Genomic DNA, 21,000 nt, shown 5'->3' with positions numbered 1-21,000 from the left:
TGTGTTTTTTTTTTCCAGAGCCCACCTATATCACCATGGCGCCCCCTGGCTGCAGCTTGCTGGAGAACTGCACTCTGACGGAGAAGGACTGTGCCTCCGGCTTCCGGCTCGACTCTCACGGATGCCGCACCTGCAGCTGCAGAACAAGTGAGCATTAAACAGAGCAGCGTCACTCAGGTCCTCATCCTCATTTCCAGAACAGGACAGCCAGCTGTCATCGAGCATTTAGCTGGAAGCTTTCCAGGCCAAAGTGGATTCAAGAGAGTAGTTTAGAGGGGAGTGCAGTCAGCTCCGCAAGAATAGCGCTGTGCTCAGTATGCTAAACGGCGAGAGTGGATATATGAGGCTGATGCATATCAAAGGGGAAAATGAGCGTAATGCTCTTTTATCTGAAGTGTAAAAGACTTCGTTTCATTTTCTTCAACCACATTAAGGGCCAAATGAGGAGATATTAAGAAGATAATGTGCATGTTTTTCATTCTTTTTGTTTCTGTAGAATAGTTTCATACGTCACAGGGGTCAAAGGCAAACTTAGGAGACTTGAATTTATTTTTCTGTTTCAAAACACCTATTTAAAAAAATCCTAGCTTCTCTGCTGAGAGGATGACTGTGACAACTGAGTCTAATGAGATTGTCAATGGCACAAATGCAATTAACCCTATTAGACAACTTGTCTTGCCAGTGGATGAAACCTCGTTGTCGTTTAAAGTGTTTGTGTTCAGTGAGAGTAGCGATATTAGGATCTTGAATTTGGTCACTTCAGCACCTCGCTTCTTTACATTACAGCAACCTCTTCCAAATACTGATTCATTCTTATAAAGCTGAAACCTGGCTATCAGTCTGTGTGATATATCCAATGAGATAAAAATAACATGATATTTTTGTCTCTAGGAGAGGAACTGTGCAGTGCTCTGATCTCAGGCTGCACCTTGAAGTGTCCGCTCGGCTTCCAGATAGATGCCAACGGCTGTGCCATGTGTCAGTGTCGGCATCGCCACAAGAAGTGCAAACCGGTAGCCTGCGCCAAGGAATGCCCCTTCGGCTTTGTGTAAGACTTCAAAGAAAGTGCTTTCTTCCTCCTTCTAAAACTTTCCTTCCTCCATCTCTGTCTCGTCATCAACCCCGGGTTTATTTCTAATATCCTCATCTAAGGGACAAGCTGTTCTCCTACTTTCCGCTATTACCACAGCTTCGTTTCCAAGCTCCTGTGTCGTTTGCAGCTGCTACCAGCACACGCTAAACTGCCTCCCTGTGATTTTCCTGAATGCTCAGTTTGGTTTTTGACTGACTAAACGCTCGTTCAGGGTGCAGGCAGCTTGTTGGGTCCAGGCAGCTGCAGGTACACGCCTGACAGCTCATTAAGCTCTGTTGAGATCAGCATAGGGAATTGGTCCTCTTAATGGACAGTCTGGAATAGTAGAGCTGAAGGCCTAATCCCCATGACGGTGAGTTCACACTTCACCGTGAATAAACCCAGTGTGTGAACAGTGTGAGAGCGTGCAATGATAGTGAGGAAAAACTGTTTATTATTGTTTTTTTTGTTTGTTTGTATAGAGCAGTGTTCTGCTTTTCATAATGGACCGATTCATGATTCCTTTTTGTTAGACATAAACAGAGGTGATCAGAGATCAGAGGTGTATTTTTCTGTATGATTCATATAAGCAGCTCAGTGAATGAGTGATTGTCAGAAGGAACTTACCATCTGTTTGGTTCTGTTTACTCCATGATTGTAGTAGTTAAAAATGTTCCCCTGCCTTTACTGTTTATGTACAAACTGCTGTTTGATTCATTCCAAATGCTGGCAGTCGACAGCGTCTTAAAAACTAAAAAGGTTTGGTGAAGCTCTTCCATCACTGATTTTCCATAAAGCCATCAAATACCTCAGAACATGACATCTGATGTAGTGGCAGCTTCTTCCTGAATCCTTATCATATACAGAGAAAGCCTCCTGACCCAAGCTCAGCTCCATTTCAGATCCAGAGCAGTTTTATTGATTCATGTCATGACATGTTTCTTGGGATGATGGATTAGCAGCCACCCAAAGCCAGAGATCACAAAGGAGGCCGAGTATCTCTATAAGTTCCCACAGAATGAGTTTCTGAACCGTGTCGTAGTGTAAAACTGCTTCCTCTGTTCATGCAGGTGTCGTCATCAGCACTCTGTCAATTCTGTCTCCGTATAGGATCCCGTGCGCTGGCATGCTCACATCGAAGATTCTAATTTTAGATATCTATTTATGCTCCTTCAAAGCGAAGGCAGTTGTTCGGGCCTGCACAGCGCCAGGTGTGAATAATGCATGAAGAGACGTGCAATATACCTATTCTCTCAAAATCTATTGCTATTCCACAGCAGGGAAATCACACCTGATAGGTCCTTATCACCAAACCAAATGTGCAGTGCATATGGCTGCTTTTCATGGTTATTATTTCTGAGATAAGAGAAAGGGTGGACAAGTGAATAGTGTGGATGCTCAAAGGGCTGTGCTGCTTCGAGCCCAGTAGCCTGACGGCCAAGAGCATGCTCTGAGAATCGATGCCTGAATGTTCGGTGCGTCCCTTTGGTTAGTCGTGTGCTGAAATGTGCCATCTGCTGACATGACTTCGTGAAAGGTCCAACCGTTCTCCTTTTCTTTCACTCTTTCCCTCTCTGTCCTGCGTGAAATGATGACATTGGGCGTCTTCTTCAGCACCTGGTGTGTTATGCATGCACAATATGAATGCATCAGTATATACAGAAGCAATGACAAATTCTAACTTAAAGGTTATCCGAGCTTATTATAATTCATAACTTCATCTCCTCGCTGATCTCCATCTCAGCAACAACACTCTCTCTCTCTCTCTCTCACACACACACACACATAAACCCACTCTTTCCCCCTGTCTCTCTCTCCCTCTCTTTCTTTCTCTGTCTCTCTCTCTCTCCTCTCTCTCTCTTTCTCCGATATTAATGTCCATCATTGTGCATAATACATTTCTAGTATTGTATCAGCACTGGCTTCGGCTGGACACGATGATGATGGTGCTGAGGTGATATCAGCATCATGATAAATTACGCTACACTTTTGGAAAAATTGCTGATCTCTTCAGGAATTAAAACGCCAGCAGAATCTTATTGCTCACAGTACCAGATTACTGAATGTTAACTTCAGGGTTTTTCCTCTTGCTCTCTGTTAAATACTTCTCAGAATTATATGACATGACATGCTCATAGTTTAATGTTGCACAACTCTTTTGCTGACATTTATTAATAAGCATCATTAAAATTCCATGATACATAAAGAATAAAAATACCCTTAATATTATAATGAATACACAGCTCTGTTACTAGCTAACACAACAATATTGTTTACCTGTATAACAGCTCACACTGTAAAAAAAACAAAAACAAACATGTATCACAGTATAGCACCGTACACTGAGATACTGTATGATTGAACATTATTGTAATATTATTTTAATTATTTATTATATTAGTTCAAACGTATGCACATAACGAAAACATAAAAGCAGAAAATCCAAAAATTAAAATTCATTGTGGATATACTTCACAGTATATTAGACATAACACAATACACATACTATATACAATACACTACAATGACTATATAATAATAAAATATAATGAGATTATATGAAACATACCTACAAAGAAAAAAATATTTATTTGATATCAGTTGATATGGAAAATTTATTGACAGCATATTAAATTATTTAAAATGTTTTATCTACTGTAGGTCTCTATACTGCAACTCCTGTAGATATACAGTGGAACCTCTGCCTACGAATGTCCTCCCTTACGAATTTTCGGCTAAAGAATTGAAATTATGCAAGAAATTTGCATTGGCTTAAGAAGCATATTTAGCATACGAACGAACCAAACTGAGCACCGGCTAAGTTGCACATACATCTGGGAGCCTTTCAAAACTTGTTAGCATCAGTGGAAAGCCAAGCGAAGCCAACCAAAGCGAGTTTTGGTTTTACATATTTTTTTTTACATATTTTACATATTTATTTTACATAAATATGTAAAAAATTTTACATATTTTACATATTTATCAAAGCTGTTTCGAAAGAGTCAACCTACGTTGCCTTCGGAAATGCATTCAAAAGCTACAGCTAAGATTTTCCGAACGTTTTTTTTTTAAGACAGATGGACAGATGGTGCCGTGGATGGTCTGTTCTATTTTTAGCCCAAGCTTGGTGGCACGACTTCCTGTGAGGAGCCTTAACATGGAATGCTTGACTTGGGTCAGTTCTTTGTAAACAGCCATACAGTTTACATACGCTTCGTATTGGTAATATTGCTAATATTTTTGGGTGGCTTTTGGAACAGATTATCTGCATTTACATTCTTTCTTATGGGAAAATTCATTTTGCAATACAAATATCCGCCTTAAGAACTCTCCTCCAGAACGAATTAAATTCCTATGCCGAGGTTCCACTGTATATCTTTTGAACAGAATTAAGCTAGAGAACAAAAAGACAAAGGATGTATGTGCACAATAATCTATTACTATACAGTATGAGTCTACACAATAAACACAGCTTAATATCTTAATTATTGGTATTTTCTGCTGTTTTGGAATTATACAGAAGACATTTTCAGACAGTAAAATATGGAATTATGTAGTGATCAGGTACAAGAGGTCGAAAAACCAAAGATTTCAACCTGATGAGCACTCTTGTTCTCAAACATCCTCAATATTTACATAGAGATTAAGTGCTACATTTTAATATATACGTAGCAATATATTGAAATGTGTCAAAGTGTTGACCTTTCACTGAGCAGTAACACATGGAAAATATAGTCCATATAATATATAACTATATATATTATTATAGATTGAATAATATATTTCAAATACATAGAAGAAATATAGACATATGTTGGTAGATACAGTGTGTGGGTGGATATCTGTGTTTTGAACATCCTATTCCAACACCATGGGCACGACTATTACCTTTAACCACTCTTATTCTTCTGAGAAAGCTTTCTACTAGGTTGTGGAGCTTGGGGCTAGAGATTTGTATCCATTCTGATGTCAGTCTGTCAGAAACTACAGGGACAAATCCCTGCCAGACCACCAGAGAGGATTTTGTTAGCGTTTGTTTAATGTCATGTGGTTATGTCACGTTTCCTCACGTGTGTTGTGCCACGCTCCTCCTATTCTCCTGTTTTCCGCCTTGTCACCTGCTTCTTATTATTCCTTGCCCTATTTATACCTGTCCTTTTGTATCTGTCTTTGTCAAGTCATTGTTAATGTCGTGTTTGGCTTTTAGGTACTCTGTTATGTTTTTCCATGTTGTGCCTTTTGTTTCAGTGATGCTTTCATGTCTACGTTTAGTTTTCATGTCATGTCTAAGTTACGTCTTTTTAAGTAAAAAAAAAACAAGTACTTTTTATCCTGCACATGGGTCTTATTCTCTGGCAGCGTTTCCCTATGCGACTCAGTCATTATTTCAAAGAATCCCTAGGTCGTTCAGTGCAATTGAGCTAATGGTTCTATACAGATTACTCAAGTTCTTCCAACCTTTGCAGGCAATGTCTTTATGGCTCTCAGTTAGTGCACATGCTTGTATTGACATGCTGGAACAGGTTTGGGCCTCTTAATTCTAGTGAAAGAAAATGAATGCATTAATGAATAGTTTGGGCCATATAGTGTAGATTTGCAGTACATCACAATATTTCTGTTGTATAAGTGTAGCATTTTCTTCTTCCTCTAACAGTAAAAACAAGCATGGCTGTGATACCTGTCGCTGTAAAAAGTGCCCTGAATTGCCATGTGACAAATCCTGTCCAGTGGGCTTCCAGCAGGACGAGCAGGGCTGTCTCATTTGCCAGTGCAGAGGTAAGCTGTTGTTTTTAAGCCAATATATTTCAACTGTTACTTTAACCCCAACACACCAGCTAGCATGGGCTCACACAGTTCAGTACCCGGTCTGTTACGCTTACACAGCACGCATACATCGCTACATACATTAGCAATCACAGTGTCCACTCGTGTGCTTTTCTCACTAATATAATTTATACCTTTTTACCAGTACATTGGTGTTCCATTCTGCCCGCGGAATGGAAATCGACTTATCAGACATTTTCAATCAGTTTAAAGAAATGAATTATTTTATTGCCACAAGTCTGATTAAAATTAGTCAGGACTGTGTTGGCTTTCAGTGTGAGACGTTTTTACCTCTGTTCAGATACCCTTACACATAATTTTAGTGGTCAGAGATAGCGTTTTAAAATTTTAGATGCTTATGAACAAACACTCGGGGCATCTCACAGAGCAGAGATGGTGTTCATATCACCATTTACTTTTTTTTTTGGATGTTTTCTGTGAATATATTGCTCCTATTGAGCTAGATGAAAAAACAAAAATACTTTTTAAAGACTACAGCGTTTTAAAGCACTGAGTGTCTACTTTTATGTGAGTCATTTATCACCACTGTAGAGTGTGACATGACAAAGAAATGATGCTGAATATGGATGCAACAAAACAGGAGGAAATTTCATTTTTGGCCTCTGGTAATAAAAAGTTTCACATCAATGAAGCTCAACATTATTGTTAGTTAATTTGATGGTTTTCTGATGTCCATGTCAGTATTCAGTACACAAACATCCCTAAAATCGTCCTCTTACTTTTAGACTTCTTGTAAATAGACTTTCTGGCAATTTAGCAAATGATAGTTTTCAAAAAATAGGGAGTAGAAATGTGTCTAAATGTGCAAAAGATTTCATGAAGGCATTCTAAAATAAAATACAGCATCAGAAAGGTTTTCTGTGTGCTGCTCAGTATGAAAATCCTTAACACAAAAAAACTGCTCTTATGGGTGCTATCCAAATCACTCCTCAGAGATTTATCTAAGCTTACAAGAATCCAATAAAACAGGCATTAAGAGAACCTTGTAATGTCCAGGTCACATTATCCAGAGAATAGAAGTGACCTCATGTCTCCTCACGCACTGAGATGTCATTGCTGTACACCTCTGATCAGTGAGACGGCTGCAGTCTGAGATGTTACAGAGTGTGTTCTACCTTAGCAGTAAATTATACATCAGAGAAATATTTAGCTCAACCACACACACACACACCTCACTTTTTTTTAGTTTCAATTCCACCTGTTGTACATGAAGCACATCTTTCTTCCCACTCTCTCTACTCTCTTGTGGGTCTTGCGTTTTCATTTGATGTGCCCCAAATAATGGGTTCCTGCACGTGAAATATTCATGAGCAGCCACAAGCTGCCATCTGATTAACGAGAATCACAAAATCTTTTTTTTTTTTTTTTCCAATCCAATTTTCTTTAAAATTCTGGAAATGCACCTCCGCCTCATATCTCAACGGCAGGATTTTAATCAAAGTGAGTTCTCTCTGTGGTAATGATTTGGGCTCTGATTTCATGAAAAGTGTAGCTTGTGGCAGATATCGTGAGGTTAGAGGAAGTGTAAGGGGAGCTGGGGACCCGAATGTAAGACACCGCACACTGAAATGTGGTCCACAGTCACTAGAGTGGGTAGGAAAGGCACCTCACTGATTAGGTCAAGAGGCACGAATTTAAATATAAATGCAGCTGGAAAAGGAAAAGTGTATGCTTGTGTGTGTGTGTGTGTGTGTGTGTGTATGTGTGTGTGTGTGTGTGTGTCTTTGAACAATGTGAAGTTAAACTTTTATTCCAACAATGTTAGATCATGTGCCCTCCTGAAATCAGCTCAATCAGACTAATGAGTGACTCCATGATACCATGGTGGATTAGCAGGGTTTTTAATTGTGTGTCTCCTTCTAGACCAGGGTTCTTCGTCTCTTGGCCCCTCAGTTAAGCTGGGCTCATGTCTCTCTATGGATGGCCGGAGACATGAGAACGGTCAAAGTTGGCACGACGGCTGCAGGGAGTGCTACTGCCATGATGGCCGAGAGATGTGCGCTCTGATCTCCTGCCCTGTGCCTAACTGTGACAACCCGAGCATCCGCGCCAGCCAGTGCTGTCCATCCTGCCCAGGTTTAAACACACACTTGCTCTCTGTAAACGTATGCATAATAGAGCTTGTATGATGTTGACTTTTTGTGCTAGACCTTTAAATGGTCTAATTGCCTTAAAAAAATTGCAGCAAAACACAAAAAAAAGTGACAGCCCACTGAATCACACACAGTAGATTGCAATCAGTTTGAGTGTAAATGAATGTGAATGATTCAACAATCAATTATGGATAATTTATTCAGTTATTATGTGCTTGTTCAAAGCAAAACAGGCTTGTATACACTGGAATATCTCAAATATTAAAAATGAACAACAAAAGGAATTGGTCAAAAACCACTTAACACTTAAATATATATATATATATATATATATTATAGACCATTTATAACGTAGTCATAGTCTTGATATAGAGGTTTTAAGGTAGTTCTTTACCCTTTCAGGTTTAAAACTACTAATGTTACTCACTGTTTTTTGTAAAACACACACACAAACACACTAGTAAAATTGTGAGCCACTGAACTAGTGGATTTTACGCACCATTGATGACATTTTCCCACAAGTATGTTAGGTCCAGTGTTGGTCCACTATTTCTTCCCACATTTATAACCATAACATAATATAATCATAAAATCAGAGTCGATGATTGTGTAAGATAATATGGGGAGACCGATATTGTTACAACGCACAAGTCTACCCCTAAATCTAATTACAGAATTCTGCCATACTCTATGTAGTCTTACAGACACAGTATTTTTTTCACTACTTCTAACTGCTTATAAATATTTTCCAGTTCACCAAGTGTTTTTGGTCTGTGACTGGGTGTCTGGAAAAAAAATCCTGTGTAGTGTGCTACAATGTATTGTGTCTTGTCTAGATGAATCTGGCTCTCACAGGCCGGAGCTGAGCGAGGCGTCCGTGTGTCTCGCCCCGGGTGGAGAGTACTTTGTGGAAGGAGAGACGTGGAATATTGACTCATGTACCCAGTGCACCTGCCACAGCGGCCGTGTGCTGTGCGAGACTGAGGTGTGTCCTCCTCTTCTCTGCCAGAGCCCAATCAGAACACAGGACTCCTGCTGCCCGCACTGTCCAGGTGAGATTTCCCACAACCCCATGCTCCTGTCCTGTGCTCCTTCATTACTAAAGCTGGCAGGGGTTTATATCAGTGTCCCTCTCCATGTATTTTTGAGAGGAGAGAAATAAATATTGATACCACCGTGTACATCTCACTTCCTGCACTACAAGCAGCCTTTCAGAGCCTTGTTAGAACAACAGCAAGGTCATGCAAGAGTGACTGACATGATTCTCAGACATCAACACCTTATTTTAACATGGCTTGTTGTCAGCTGCAGTGTTGTAGAGTAATCCATATTCTAGAGAAATGGTTTGTGAAAAAGATGAGTGTGCATACTGCATGCGCGAAGTCCTTACGAATACTCTGTGGAAGACTTGGAACATGGCAGGCTTACAGATGTTTCAGCACGATTCAGTGATAATACTGCAGCTTGCTGGAGAGGAGCTGGAAAATGTGCAAACAGATTAATTTCCTCCAGTCTGGTCACTCCGTTCAACATCGTTCCGTGTTGAGATAAGTCAGTGCTCTCCAGCTGGAACGGGAGAATAAAGATCCGCAGGCAGGCTGACATGCTCACCGAGGCCTCATGAATATTGATGGGCTTTGAATCAGACGCATGGAGGCAGGTGGAGCGTGAGCAACATGAGGGAACTGAACGGTGAAGGCTTGTGGCTTTGTTTAGGAAACATGTTCGCAGTCACTTGTGCGCTAACAACCTCTACATGTTCTGCTTTGGTGCTTTAGTTTAGGTGGCAGACGAAGGCCTACATTCATCAGTATGCCAACACGGGTCGCCTTCAGGGATGTACTATTAATCACATGTTACTTATCAGAAGGGAACTAATTAGCTGATGTTATGTTGAGGGTTTTTTTTGTGACTGCTGTGTTAAATCATATGACATATTTACTTGTTTATGTAATATCCATGTATTTATTTAGAATGTAATCTAAAATGATTAATAATCTATGAAGTGAGTAAGGAGTTTTATTTTTATCCAGGGATATGAATCAATATAGCATTAACATGCACAGTGCCGAACGGTTGGGGTTTTTTTTTCCCCTCTCAATATTATGCAAATAATATTTTGTTCCTAAATTGGCTGAATAATTATGATAAATATTCATGAATAAATCTCTGTCGAGCAAAACAATTGTGATTATCGTTTCAGCCGTTATCATTTGACACATGTGTTGATCAAACAATAATTTAGCAAAACACGGTTTAAGTAAGAGAAGGGAGAAGGTTGTTGGTCATTACAGTGCATTAATATTTGTCCACCGAGTGACACGATCAATCTGAACCGCTGTGTGTTTTTCCTGTCCGTGTCCTGGTGCTTTTCCTAATTACTCCTCGTAATCCCGTACACGATCTTTCAAAAAACATAAGATATATATAAAATTAAGATAGGAATGTGTGCTTTATTTGGAGATAAGCTCTGTATCTGCAAAGGAGCTGCAGAAGCAGATATAGCACACTTATCAGTAAACACATGAACACATTTTAAAGGCTTTTTAAAGGTCACTCAATAGGTGCGTCTTTCTGGCTATGGCTCAGTGGGTTCAGTGGCTGATCTCTGTATAATTGTGCCATATTTCATATTTGCTTAAAATCAAGTTATTTATGATTTATGCTTTACACTGTGAAAATAATTTACCTAAAGGTCACTGATTTGTGTTTTTATAAACAATACATTTTTTTCTACTTGATCTCTGTTGTTGTTGTTTTCCAGATGAGCCTCTAACTCCACCATCCCCCAGCAACAACAGCATGCCCAGCTACTGCCGCAATGAGGAGGGGGACATCTTTCTGGCAGCCGAGTCCTGGAAGCCCAATGTTTGCTCCAGCTGTGTGTGTGTGGATGGAGTCATCAGCTGTTTCTCAGAGTCTTGCCCTCCGGTCAACTGTGCACGGCCTGTCCTGCGCAAGGGCCAGTGCTGCCCCTATTGCCTAGGTACTAATCCCACATGCCAAGATTCTTTCAGGATTGTTTGTATTAACACTGTAGAGCAAATAGAGCTGCTTTGCTGTGATGTCAGTCTTCAGAACAATCAGAAGTGGGAGTTTTTAACATCTGCTTCTTACTGCTAGATGCTACACCGAGAGCTGTGTGCCACTTCAATGGGAAAACGTACGTGGATGAGGAGCGCTGGGACATTGACAGCTGCACACATTGCTACTGCTTGCAGGGCCAGACGCTGTGTTCCACAGTCAGTTGCCCTGCCCTCCCCTGCCACCAGCCAGTCACAGTGGAGGGCAGCTGCTGCCCCTTGTGTCCAGGTCAGCTACCACACATCGTATGCACTTTATAGACACGTTTCATATGTAGATTAATTTTAGAGCATTTCAGACCTGTATTCTGAAACAGGGGACTTAAATTGCTATAGTATTGCATTTTCTCCTCGGCTCAGTCTGCTTTCACGCAGCAAAATTGATGGACTACGGATTGGAAGGTTGTGAGTTTGAAATCCAGGTCCACCACATAGCCACTGCAACACTTTTAACCCTCAATTGCTTAGTTGTATAAAATGAGATAAAAATGTATGTTGCTCTGGATAAGGGCATCTGCCAAATGCCGTAAATATATATCAGGTTCATGTGGTTTCATAATGATTGTGGCGCTGATCCAAGCATGATTGATCCAGGGGAGAAAAAGCATCATGTTCCCAAACAAACACTCTAGAGAAGCTAGGTGTGAAAACATCCTTAGACTGGGGTTGAACTCAGTGTTTAATATTCTGTGATTGTCAGGAATAGATTTTGGGTTTAATCCCAGCACCGCTAGACTGCTGACCCTTTGAGTAAGGCTGTTATATCATACTGGGATATATGTGAAACATAATTGATGGAGTAATGAATGAAAAGTATACTGTCTGCTGCACTCCACTTATTTATCACATGTAGAGTTCCCTGTGTATCTGTTGTACTGTCACTGCAGAACAGTCCAGAGCCACATAGCTCTTAGATCAGATTTGTTGGAGTGTCTAAAACTTCTAAGCAAAAGGCAGACAGACGTCTGGTTATCAGCTGGCAGTTTTTGTCACTTAACATGGCCAGACATTGCCTTCTTTTTACAGGACATTTTACTGACACTGGAAAAGACCCAAAAAGACACTGAGGATACAAGATTGTTTACTAAGGCTTAGTCTCACAAGCAAGTCAGCCGGAGACTGAACAACTTGGATTCTGAGACTCGCACAAACTTTTTCCAATCCAGTGACTATATCTCACGCTGTTGTTGTCAGGATGATGAAAGTTTGTCTTCCTCTCAGACTGATAAAACTGCTGCATGTCTGAGGCAGAGACTAAGCCATGGCTGACTTGGTGCTCTGCAGCTTCAGTCTTATATTTGTCATTCAGACAACTCTCAGTCGTCCTCCATGTCTCTCTTTCTTTTATAAAAAAAAAAGTAATTTAGTGTTTTTGGACCTGGCCTTGTTTTCAGGTGAATACTTAAAAAGCAGTAGCTGGACTGGGTCACTGAAACAGAGCTTTTTTCCTGAAATTACACTCATTACACATGCCTCTCTCTCTCTCTCTCTCTCTCTCTCTCACTTTCACTGATGCAGCATTATCACATTTTATTACAACATTTTATGTGCAGAAATATTTCTTTATTATGCATAAAATGTTAGTTATGTAGCACAATATGCCTAAAGAAATAGAGATTTGTACTTAGATACTATGGATTTAAAAACTGGAAATAAAACTATGTGCATTTGTATTACAGAAACAGTCCCTACTAACGTTCCGATAGAGAAGACGGACCAGCACGGAGACAGACATCATCGACCTGCCTGGCCTACACATAGCGAGAATGACATCATGCCCCAGTTTAGAGGTCAGAGTTCAATACAAACACATTCCAACATTTGTGGTAGTCAGTTTCCTGCTACATTTGGCAACAGTTCTAGGGCAGTTTTTTATTTTTTATTTAGCAGATGGACATCCACACTGCTCAGTTCCCAGTATTACAATCGTTACACAAATATTTTTTTTTTAAATATACAGTATAAACAGCAACTTTTTATTCCACATATTCTCAATAAAAAAAATTTCTAGGTGTGTGTGTATACTTTAGTGATGCAGATGTTGACACTGTTTGCAGGATGATGATGGATTGTGAATAGCTTCTGTATGTGTTATTTAAATGACTTTCTTAAGCAGAATGTATTTAAGTATTTAAGATGGAACTATACTGATTTCAGCTTTAATAACATCCTGCCCAGAGGTGCTTAAGTGAATCCTAATTCGCAGATACAATGTAGGTTCAGATTCATAAAATAAACACGATCTTATTAGTGATGATGTATATTAATAATCTTATTAGGGCACATTATATACCCAGAAATATGCAGACACCTGAACTTCACACACATACACAGTTCCTCATTTGCCACACAATTGTCTCAGTTGTCTTTGTATACTATAGCAGTAAGATTTGACCTTCACTTCGCTGAGCTGTATCACCTTTCTGTCACCTGTTCCAGTGTGACAAAGCTACTGTGCACAATGCAAGCTCCAGAAAGTCACAGTGTACCAAGGTCGAACGAACACTGCAGGTCTGCGAAGAGTCCTGATCTAAACCCAGCTAAACACCTTTGGGATGAACTAAAATTCTTGCTGCAAGCACTGCCTTCTCAACATCAGAGGCTTCTATCTGTAATACTCTTGTGGCTAAATGGGTAAATCCCCATAGCTACAGTACAAAATCTAGTGGAAAGACTTCAAAGCAGCAAAGGGTTGACAAGCCCTTGTTAATTCTCATGATTTTGGAATGGGATATGCAAGAACATATATTTTTTTGTACTTCTATTTGAGTACATATGATTTATTAATTAATTTGGGTTTTGAATGTGTGATTAATCAAATCAGTAAACTATTATAATCACTTCAAAAAATAGAATGCCGAAAAACCTTTTTTTGCAGTTAAATGTGTCAGTTTTCACATTTCAAATGTGTTTGCGTGCGTCCTGGGATATAAATTAAATTTAAAGATTAATAAGTGTAAGAGAGCGTATTTGTTATAGCTTTAAGCTTGCTAATTGGTGTGTGCTTCAGCAGGGGACTTTGGCAGCCTGCAGATGCCGTATCTGGACGGGAAGACACCAGTGCCTAGTGAGGATGCCAGCCTTCATTGGGCCTGGGTGGCTTTGCCCATCCTCATGATGGTGCTCACCATCGCCGCTTTGCTACTAGTCAACCAGAGGAAACAGTGGATGCATGTGCCTTGCTACCATACACCCTCTAAGGTACGAGTGCAAGGATCAAGTGAACAAATTATAAATCTATTAGCTACGACACCAGGCAAGTAAGTGAGATGTACAATAATGTAATGCTTGTCTAGAAACTTAGTTATCTCTGCTAAAAGGCAGCAAATCACATCATTTCATTCCAAGGTGTAACAGAATAATTATGTGCACAGAGACTATGGAAAATTAGCCAGAACTTGACTCAGTGGGATTCCTGTAGTTTATTGTAAAATGTAGGGATTTTTTTTGTTGCGTAATCTCTATTCTGCTCACTGAGTCCACACTTTAAAATGTATTTCTGGTTCTAGAAAGATCCATCTGTTCACACTAATTATACATAGTAAAAAAAAAAAAAAAACTTTTTCAACCATGTGCCTAGTGCAGCAGGTACAGGATTCAGTAATGCTACTGAGAAGATATATGTACAAGTATGTGAAGCATGTTACGTTTTATTAATATAAAGAGTAGAGTTAGTTGTGATTATTATCCCAACAGCCTAGTGAACTTTCCTGTCTGATGGCTAACTGTCAGTGATAAACTGGTGTGTCTGCTTGTTCTGGGTGACAGATTTGTCCAGCTCTGAGAGTCAGGATGTTCAATAAGCGGCAGTGTTTACACGGTGGAGAGAAGCTCATTATTACATAGTATAGCAGCTTGTTCCCTGGTGGTCCAGCAGCAGGATCCTGTGCTCTCACCTCTCACCACCGTGGCCTGGGCAGGGAACCAACCCAGCCACCGAGGTGTGAACTCTCAGTGCCGGTCTCAAGCCCGGATAATATGTTAGGCTTGCATCAGGAAGGGCATACGGCATAAAACCTGAGCCAAAACCAAAAGGGATGATCCCCTGTGGTGACCCTGAACAGGCAGCAGTGGAAGAACCAACGACTATATATTACAAGAGCTTGTGATTCTTTAAGTGTTTTGATTTATGATAATTGTGATCAGGATAAAATGTGTGTATGTACTTGTGAGATAACACTGCTCACTGTCCTGTTTGTGTTCTTGCTCTAGCCCACGTGTCTGAATAACCAGCTGGTATACGTTGACTGCCAGAAAGGGACGAAGGTACAGGTGGACAGCTCCCAGCGCATGCTACGCATCGCCGACCCCGACTCACGCTACAGTGGTTATTACAGCATGCAGAAACATAACAACCTGGAGGCAGACAACTTCTACCAGACTGCGTGAGCGACAGCGGCCTGCGACGAGTGAGAGAGATTTTAGAGAGAGACAGAGAGACTGGGGTCAGCCGCCAAACCTAGAGAGCACATTAACAGAGAACTAGATTTAAAAAAGCTATTATCATGGCTAAGAAAATCCTGTGATGGACAGTGCAACCAAGCAGAAAAAAAGAGAACAGAGTTAAGACCCTGGTTAAACACAATAATCATAATACCCACATTAATCGAACGCCACTCCAAACCGCACGCAGACGACGTAAAAGTCTCAACAGGACGTGATCATGTTGCCAAGTCAGTCACTGCAGGACTGTATTTATTTGAATGGGAGGTGCTGAGTGCATTTCCTGGGATATTTTTGTGTATGTTATCGTGAGAATGTGTGTGTGTAAGTGTGTGTGTGTCTGTGGTTGGAGGTTAATGAGCTCAAACATACATATTTGGGATTAGGGCAGACTGGGGTGTTTTTGAAAAGTGATATTTTTTGTGCATTCCTGTTTTTTTTTTACACAGAAAAAAAAGCTATTTGAAAAGTTTTTGAAGAAAGACTCATAAAAAGTGCTTGGAGTGAATGTTGAACCAAAGCTTCTCTGGGAGGGATGAGTCTCCGTTGGTAGAGAAGATACTGGACAATGTGGGAGAAGGTGAGACGTAGAGAGAGACGAAACAAGGTGAAAAAGAATGAGAGCGCAGATCTGCTAGGACATTTCCCTCTTCTTACAAAGGCAGGGCTCAACTTTTTTTTAGCCCCTTTAAAAGAGGAACGGAGGGCAACTTAAAGAGCAGCTCAGTGGAAATTAGATGTTCCTGCTTAGGTGGATTGGTGTTGGTCTCTCTGCTTACAGTTATAAGCTTTTTTCCCCTTTTCACATTACCGTCTTTTTATTTTTATTCTACAACAGAGTGAGTAGATGCTTTCTCACACTCCCAGCAACAATATACATTGTGAGAAAGGGAGTATAAAGGGTTGTTACATGGGATAATTATAAGAGGTAGTTATACTGGTTTGATGAGTCTATGCTACAAGTGCTGCTTTTTTTTTTGCTTTGATTCTGTAGGCCTTGTTTTCTACAGGTTGAGCTGTAGTATCAATCACATACCTGGGAAACATGCAAGGAAACACAATCAAACCATACGACGAAAAGACTTTTGCTAGAGGACTTTTGTTTAAGGCCAAAAATGCTCTTTAATCAATTTCCCTTGTTTCTTACAGATAATGAAACAGCTTCCTCGTCTGGAGCCTTTGAAATGCTTTGAAAAGCACCTTTTGTTAATCCTTGCTTAAAAAAAAAAAAAGAAAAACAACAACTCTGCTACCAAATTGGCTTTAAATTCCTACACACCGTATAGGAACATTTTATGTACATATTAACACTATAATGAATAGACATGAGATATTGTGTGAGTATATATGTGTGTGTATGTTTGTGTTAGCATGTATGTACGTGTGTGCACACAAACGCACATGCATGCGCACATTGACTCTGCTTCACCTGTAAAGTTCTCTGTTTCATTTTTTTTCTTACTGAATGTATTTATGACTGAGTTTAAAAAAAAGAAAAAAAAAAAGAGATATTTCTATCTAGGGAAATCTGATCACGACAGGCATTCCATTGCCTAGCTTGTATGATAGTAAGTCGAAAGACGGACCCACAGAGAAAAAAAAAAAAAAAGAAGAGACCGAAAGAAAAAGACAAACATCTCATTCTATTTGTTGTTTCCTATTTTGTCGTTTTGTTTTTCGACTAGTTTTACTTTCTTACTTCCTCTGTTTTGTTTTTTTCGTTTTGTTTTTGAATGGAGTGGTCCTCAACTGACCCGATTCAGCACTGTTTTAAACAAGCTCTTGTTGATTTGCCCATTTTAAAGAGCAAATGCAGTAAATGTGAGTAAATGCAGGACCGTCAGGGTGTACTTGTTTACTCGCTGAGGTGTTCAGCACTAATGAGAGGATCAACAGCAAAATCTGGCAAACATCTGCATCACAGTGCCTCTTGACCCGCTTTGCGTATGCAATTACTTCCTTCAACAAAGCTAATCTGTCTTGAGCTAACAGATTTTTCAGATTATTAATATACCATGGTGCCAGTACTGATGCTGGTTTCTGCTGAACTCAGCCACATAGTGACATTATAAACTCCAGTCCCTAGCTACTGTTCTTACCAGTAATGGACGCTAAGTAATACACTGACTAATCTGGCCATAGTGAAGGTCAGTAAAAATGCTGAAAGACATTATATTTGCATCTGCTGCTTCTTGGAAGCTGAGAAGACAAGCCTTCTGCCTGTTACTCTTTTTGCTGCAACAACACAGCAAAAACTACCTTTTTTCATCTTTTCATGAGGCTTCAGCAAGTGTGTTTGTTGCTCATTTTCACTTCTCAACTCCATGCATTGCTGCACTGTTGGCATCATTTTGTTGTGGAATGATCATTGCCCATAAATCCAATATAATCAGGGCCTGGCGAAACTTATTGCCATGATACGACAACATAGTTGATCAATTTTTTACCAGCCACTAGAATTAGCATCATCTAAAGTGTGCAGTAAAACACACATTCATTTGATGGTGCAGATTTAACAATAACAATAAGGCCACTTCCTCAAGTCCACCAGAGGAGAATGAGATACGTTTTATAGAAGTTTTTTTGTTGTTGATGTTTTTTGCTACGCAAAAGGGGTCACGGTTCACATGGTGTTGACTTGCTGTTGGTACTTGGCAAGTAAACAAGCACGTGGAAATGCTCGACTAGTTACAAACACTAGTTACATTATATCTGATAATACATGACAATGTGCATAAATACACTAGGTAACTTGGCAAGCTCACAGTTCGGAGGAAAGTGGCCATGTAAAATGCTTAAACAGCACTGCGCTCCCAAGGACAAGTGCCTTTTAATTAAAAGATATACTTCTTATTATTCCCTCCGAGCATTGTTCTACAAGTAGGTGATAAGTGCAAGTCAACAAGGGCGTGTTGAAAACAGATTTGAACTGCAGGTCATGTCTCTTTGCTCCTTTCCTTGCTTTCTATTGATCTGACAGTGTGAGCTGTCGGTTTGCGGCTCCATTGTTTTTCTCAGTCACGGGCCCCTGCAGGCGTCAGAACTACTGGAACCTCGGCACACAAGTTGAATCCCAAACGAGGATCCTTGTTAGGCATTAGGCAGGGTGCAACGCCAATGGTTCATACCCTATGCAGATTTGGTATCATGAGTTTAGGATTGAACCAAACGCTATAGAGAAGCAGGGGAGGGGCAAGGCTCTCCATCTAGTTCTTGTTGGTTGTGTCTAAAATATCTTGTCTGTTAATGTTTGTAGAACTATACTTTTGGCACTTTTATATAGTTTAATGAGTAACCTCTGGGTTTTTCTTTTCTTTCTTTTTCTAACAAATGCTTTTCATAGAAAAAGTTGCCCTTTTTGTGTTCTTAAAACCTTGCGGGACCCTTTGCAGTGCAGCAACGAGCAATTTGTCATGAATATATATATATGTATATATATATATATATATATATATATATATATATATATATATATATATATATATATATATATATATATAGACTAGTTTTGAAATTTCATGTAAGCATGATGGGGTACTGTGATGGAAAATGGGAATGGGAACAAAATGGGAATATTTACTCTTTATCTTCAGAGAGTACACAGAGAGCGAGCTATAAACCTGCTTCCCTCTGGTGAAATCACACAGCTTCTCTCCACCGTGTAAACACTGCCGCTTATTGAACATCCTGACTCTCAGTCACGGCCGGTGCAGCGACTCGAGATAAACAAGCAGTGGAACAGAGCCACGTCAACAATTGTTTCGTAGACTAGAGCCACAAATTCCAACCTGATATGACAATTTTTTAGTGAGCTGAATTAAAATTGATGAATGCATTAGAGTCAATCGGCATCTCAATTTCAAGTTTAAATTCAGCACTGCCTGTTACAAAGCAACGTAAATGCTCCCACACAGGATTTAGCTCCACCACTACCTTCGAATCAGACGTCTGTCTCAGTGCAGACGTATTGAATTTAGGTGTGGATGTGGCCTTATCTAATGGCTGAGGAGAACCACTGACTTATTCAGATTGCTCTGTTCAGAGGGTCTCGCAGGATCTTTTATTTTTATTTAAAAAAAAATTTCAGTGCATCCTTCAAGTATTGTTGTAAATACTTGAGTGTCACTCGCCAAAACAAAATAAATAAAAAAAAAAACAGACAAAAAAGGTTGGAAAGAGGTAAAAAAAAAATTAAAAGATTTAATTTATTGTTTTAAATACCTTAGTAATTTATTTACAAGCAGAACGATTGAGCATATATATACGAATTTTAATCAAAGACACAGCTGAAATCGTGCGACAGTTTTGGTGTTGTCTTGGACTCTAAACGAAGGTTTTAAGAATGGTTAAATTTGATGATATAGGACACACTTTATTTATGTTAGGCTGTTTTCCCCCTTTTCCCATTTTAACTTTCTCCTGGAACACTGCTCTTTCCTTTTGGGAAAAACAGGCAGGCCTGGTCCTGTGTTCCACTAAGTAACCTGAATGAATTTGGAGACATTTCTCTCCCGATCTCTTCCTTCCTACTCAGTCTGTCCACAAAAAAACACACACACAGAGCCTTTTTTAACTTTGTATACTACTGGTGTTGTATGCTCATGTAAAAAACGAAAAAAAAAAAAAAAGTAAGAATTGTTGATATTGGTAATGATAATGCAGATTTCTAAAGAGGGTAGATGAAGATTTGACTCAGAATTCCTGTAGCACAGCAGATCTTTTCAATTTCTTGTATTATTTTGTTTGTTTCTTCGCAGCACAATAAATACTTTTTAAATAGTTAATGACTTTTGTGCTGATTTGGGAAAACAGGTGTGTTAGTCATCCTCATGTCAGTCTTGCTTGTCATTTTCATTTATTGTTGTTTGTTCTCTTGATGTATTGTTCCTCAACGCAGTTCAAGGTCCTATAATCAAAAGCATTTTCTGTTATGTTAGCTGTGGGAATGAATAATTCAAAAAGAAGAACTTTTCCTGCCATCATGACATTGCAGCAGTAGCTGGCTGAATTCTGCTGTAGTCATGGAGACATCAAAAACTGTGGTGGAAATACATGTATAATTTATAATGTAGTAAAAAAAAACCCGACTACAAGGGAAACTGACTAAGCGGACAACCTCCAGGGAGAGTTCCACTGGAACTGGCGGAGTATTCCTGTTTGCTCGTTTCTATGTTTATTCTCAGGATTGTGACCCCATGTGAGTAGCCTATAAATAACCTATAAATGTTCCTCATCTTCATCCTCTGGCTGTGTCTGTCATCCTGAGTTCTGGTGGCCTTAGAAGCACCATTACATACATAACCCTTCATTCAACTTAATTACCTTCCAGACGTACACTACCAGTCAAAAGTCTGGACACACCTTTTAATTCGATGTTTTTTGTTTAGGGATTTATTTGCTACATTCTAGAACAATACTGGAGATTTTAAAACTATGAAATAACACACATGGACTTAAGTACTCC

General features: G+C 39.6%; 1 protein-coding gene across 2 annotated transcripts in view; it reads left to right on the top strand.

Annotated features, from left to right (window-relative positions):
- The window catches only part of crim1 (cysteine rich transmembrane BMP regulator 1 (chordin-like)), an 82,690-nt gene extending 62,375 nt beyond the window's left edge, over nucleotides 1–20,315 (top strand). The window contains exons 8-17 of one of the 2 annotated variants that reach the window (XM_058398820.1): nucleotides 19–147; nucleotides 892–1,048; nucleotides 5,727–5,848; nucleotides 7,781–7,993; nucleotides 8,847–9,062; nucleotides 10,775–10,996; nucleotides 11,134–11,322; nucleotides 12,773–12,883; nucleotides 14,104–14,294; nucleotides 15,306–20,315. In XM_058398820.1, the coding sequence (XP_058254803.1) occupies nucleotides 19–147; nucleotides 892–1,048; nucleotides 5,727–5,848; nucleotides 7,781–7,993; nucleotides 8,847–9,062; nucleotides 10,775–10,996; nucleotides 11,134–11,322; nucleotides 12,773–12,883; nucleotides 14,104–14,294; nucleotides 15,306–15,482 (1,727 nt within the window). In that variant the 3' untranslated portion in view covers nucleotides 15,483–20,315. The remainder of the gene's footprint in view (nucleotides 1–18; nucleotides 148–891; nucleotides 1,049–5,726; nucleotides 5,849–7,780; nucleotides 7,994–8,846; nucleotides 9,063–10,774; nucleotides 10,997–11,133; nucleotides 11,323–12,772; nucleotides 12,884–14,103; nucleotides 14,295–15,305) is intronic. The other variant, XM_058398821.1, reaches the window with a different exon arrangement.
- The last annotated feature ends 685 nt before the right edge of the window (nucleotides 20,316–21,000 follow it).

Source organism: Hemibagrus wyckioides, linkage group LG09 (genome assembly GCF_019097595.1).
Source record: "Hemibagrus wyckioides isolate EC202008001 linkage group LG09, SWU_Hwy_1.0, whole genome shotgun sequence".
Classification (NCBI taxonomy): Eukaryota; Metazoa; Chordata; class Actinopteri; order Siluriformes; family Bagridae; genus Hemibagrus; species Hemibagrus wyckioides.
The sequence above is the reverse complement of the archived record's forward strand: the minus strand, read 5'-3'. Positions and strand labels throughout refer to the sequence as shown.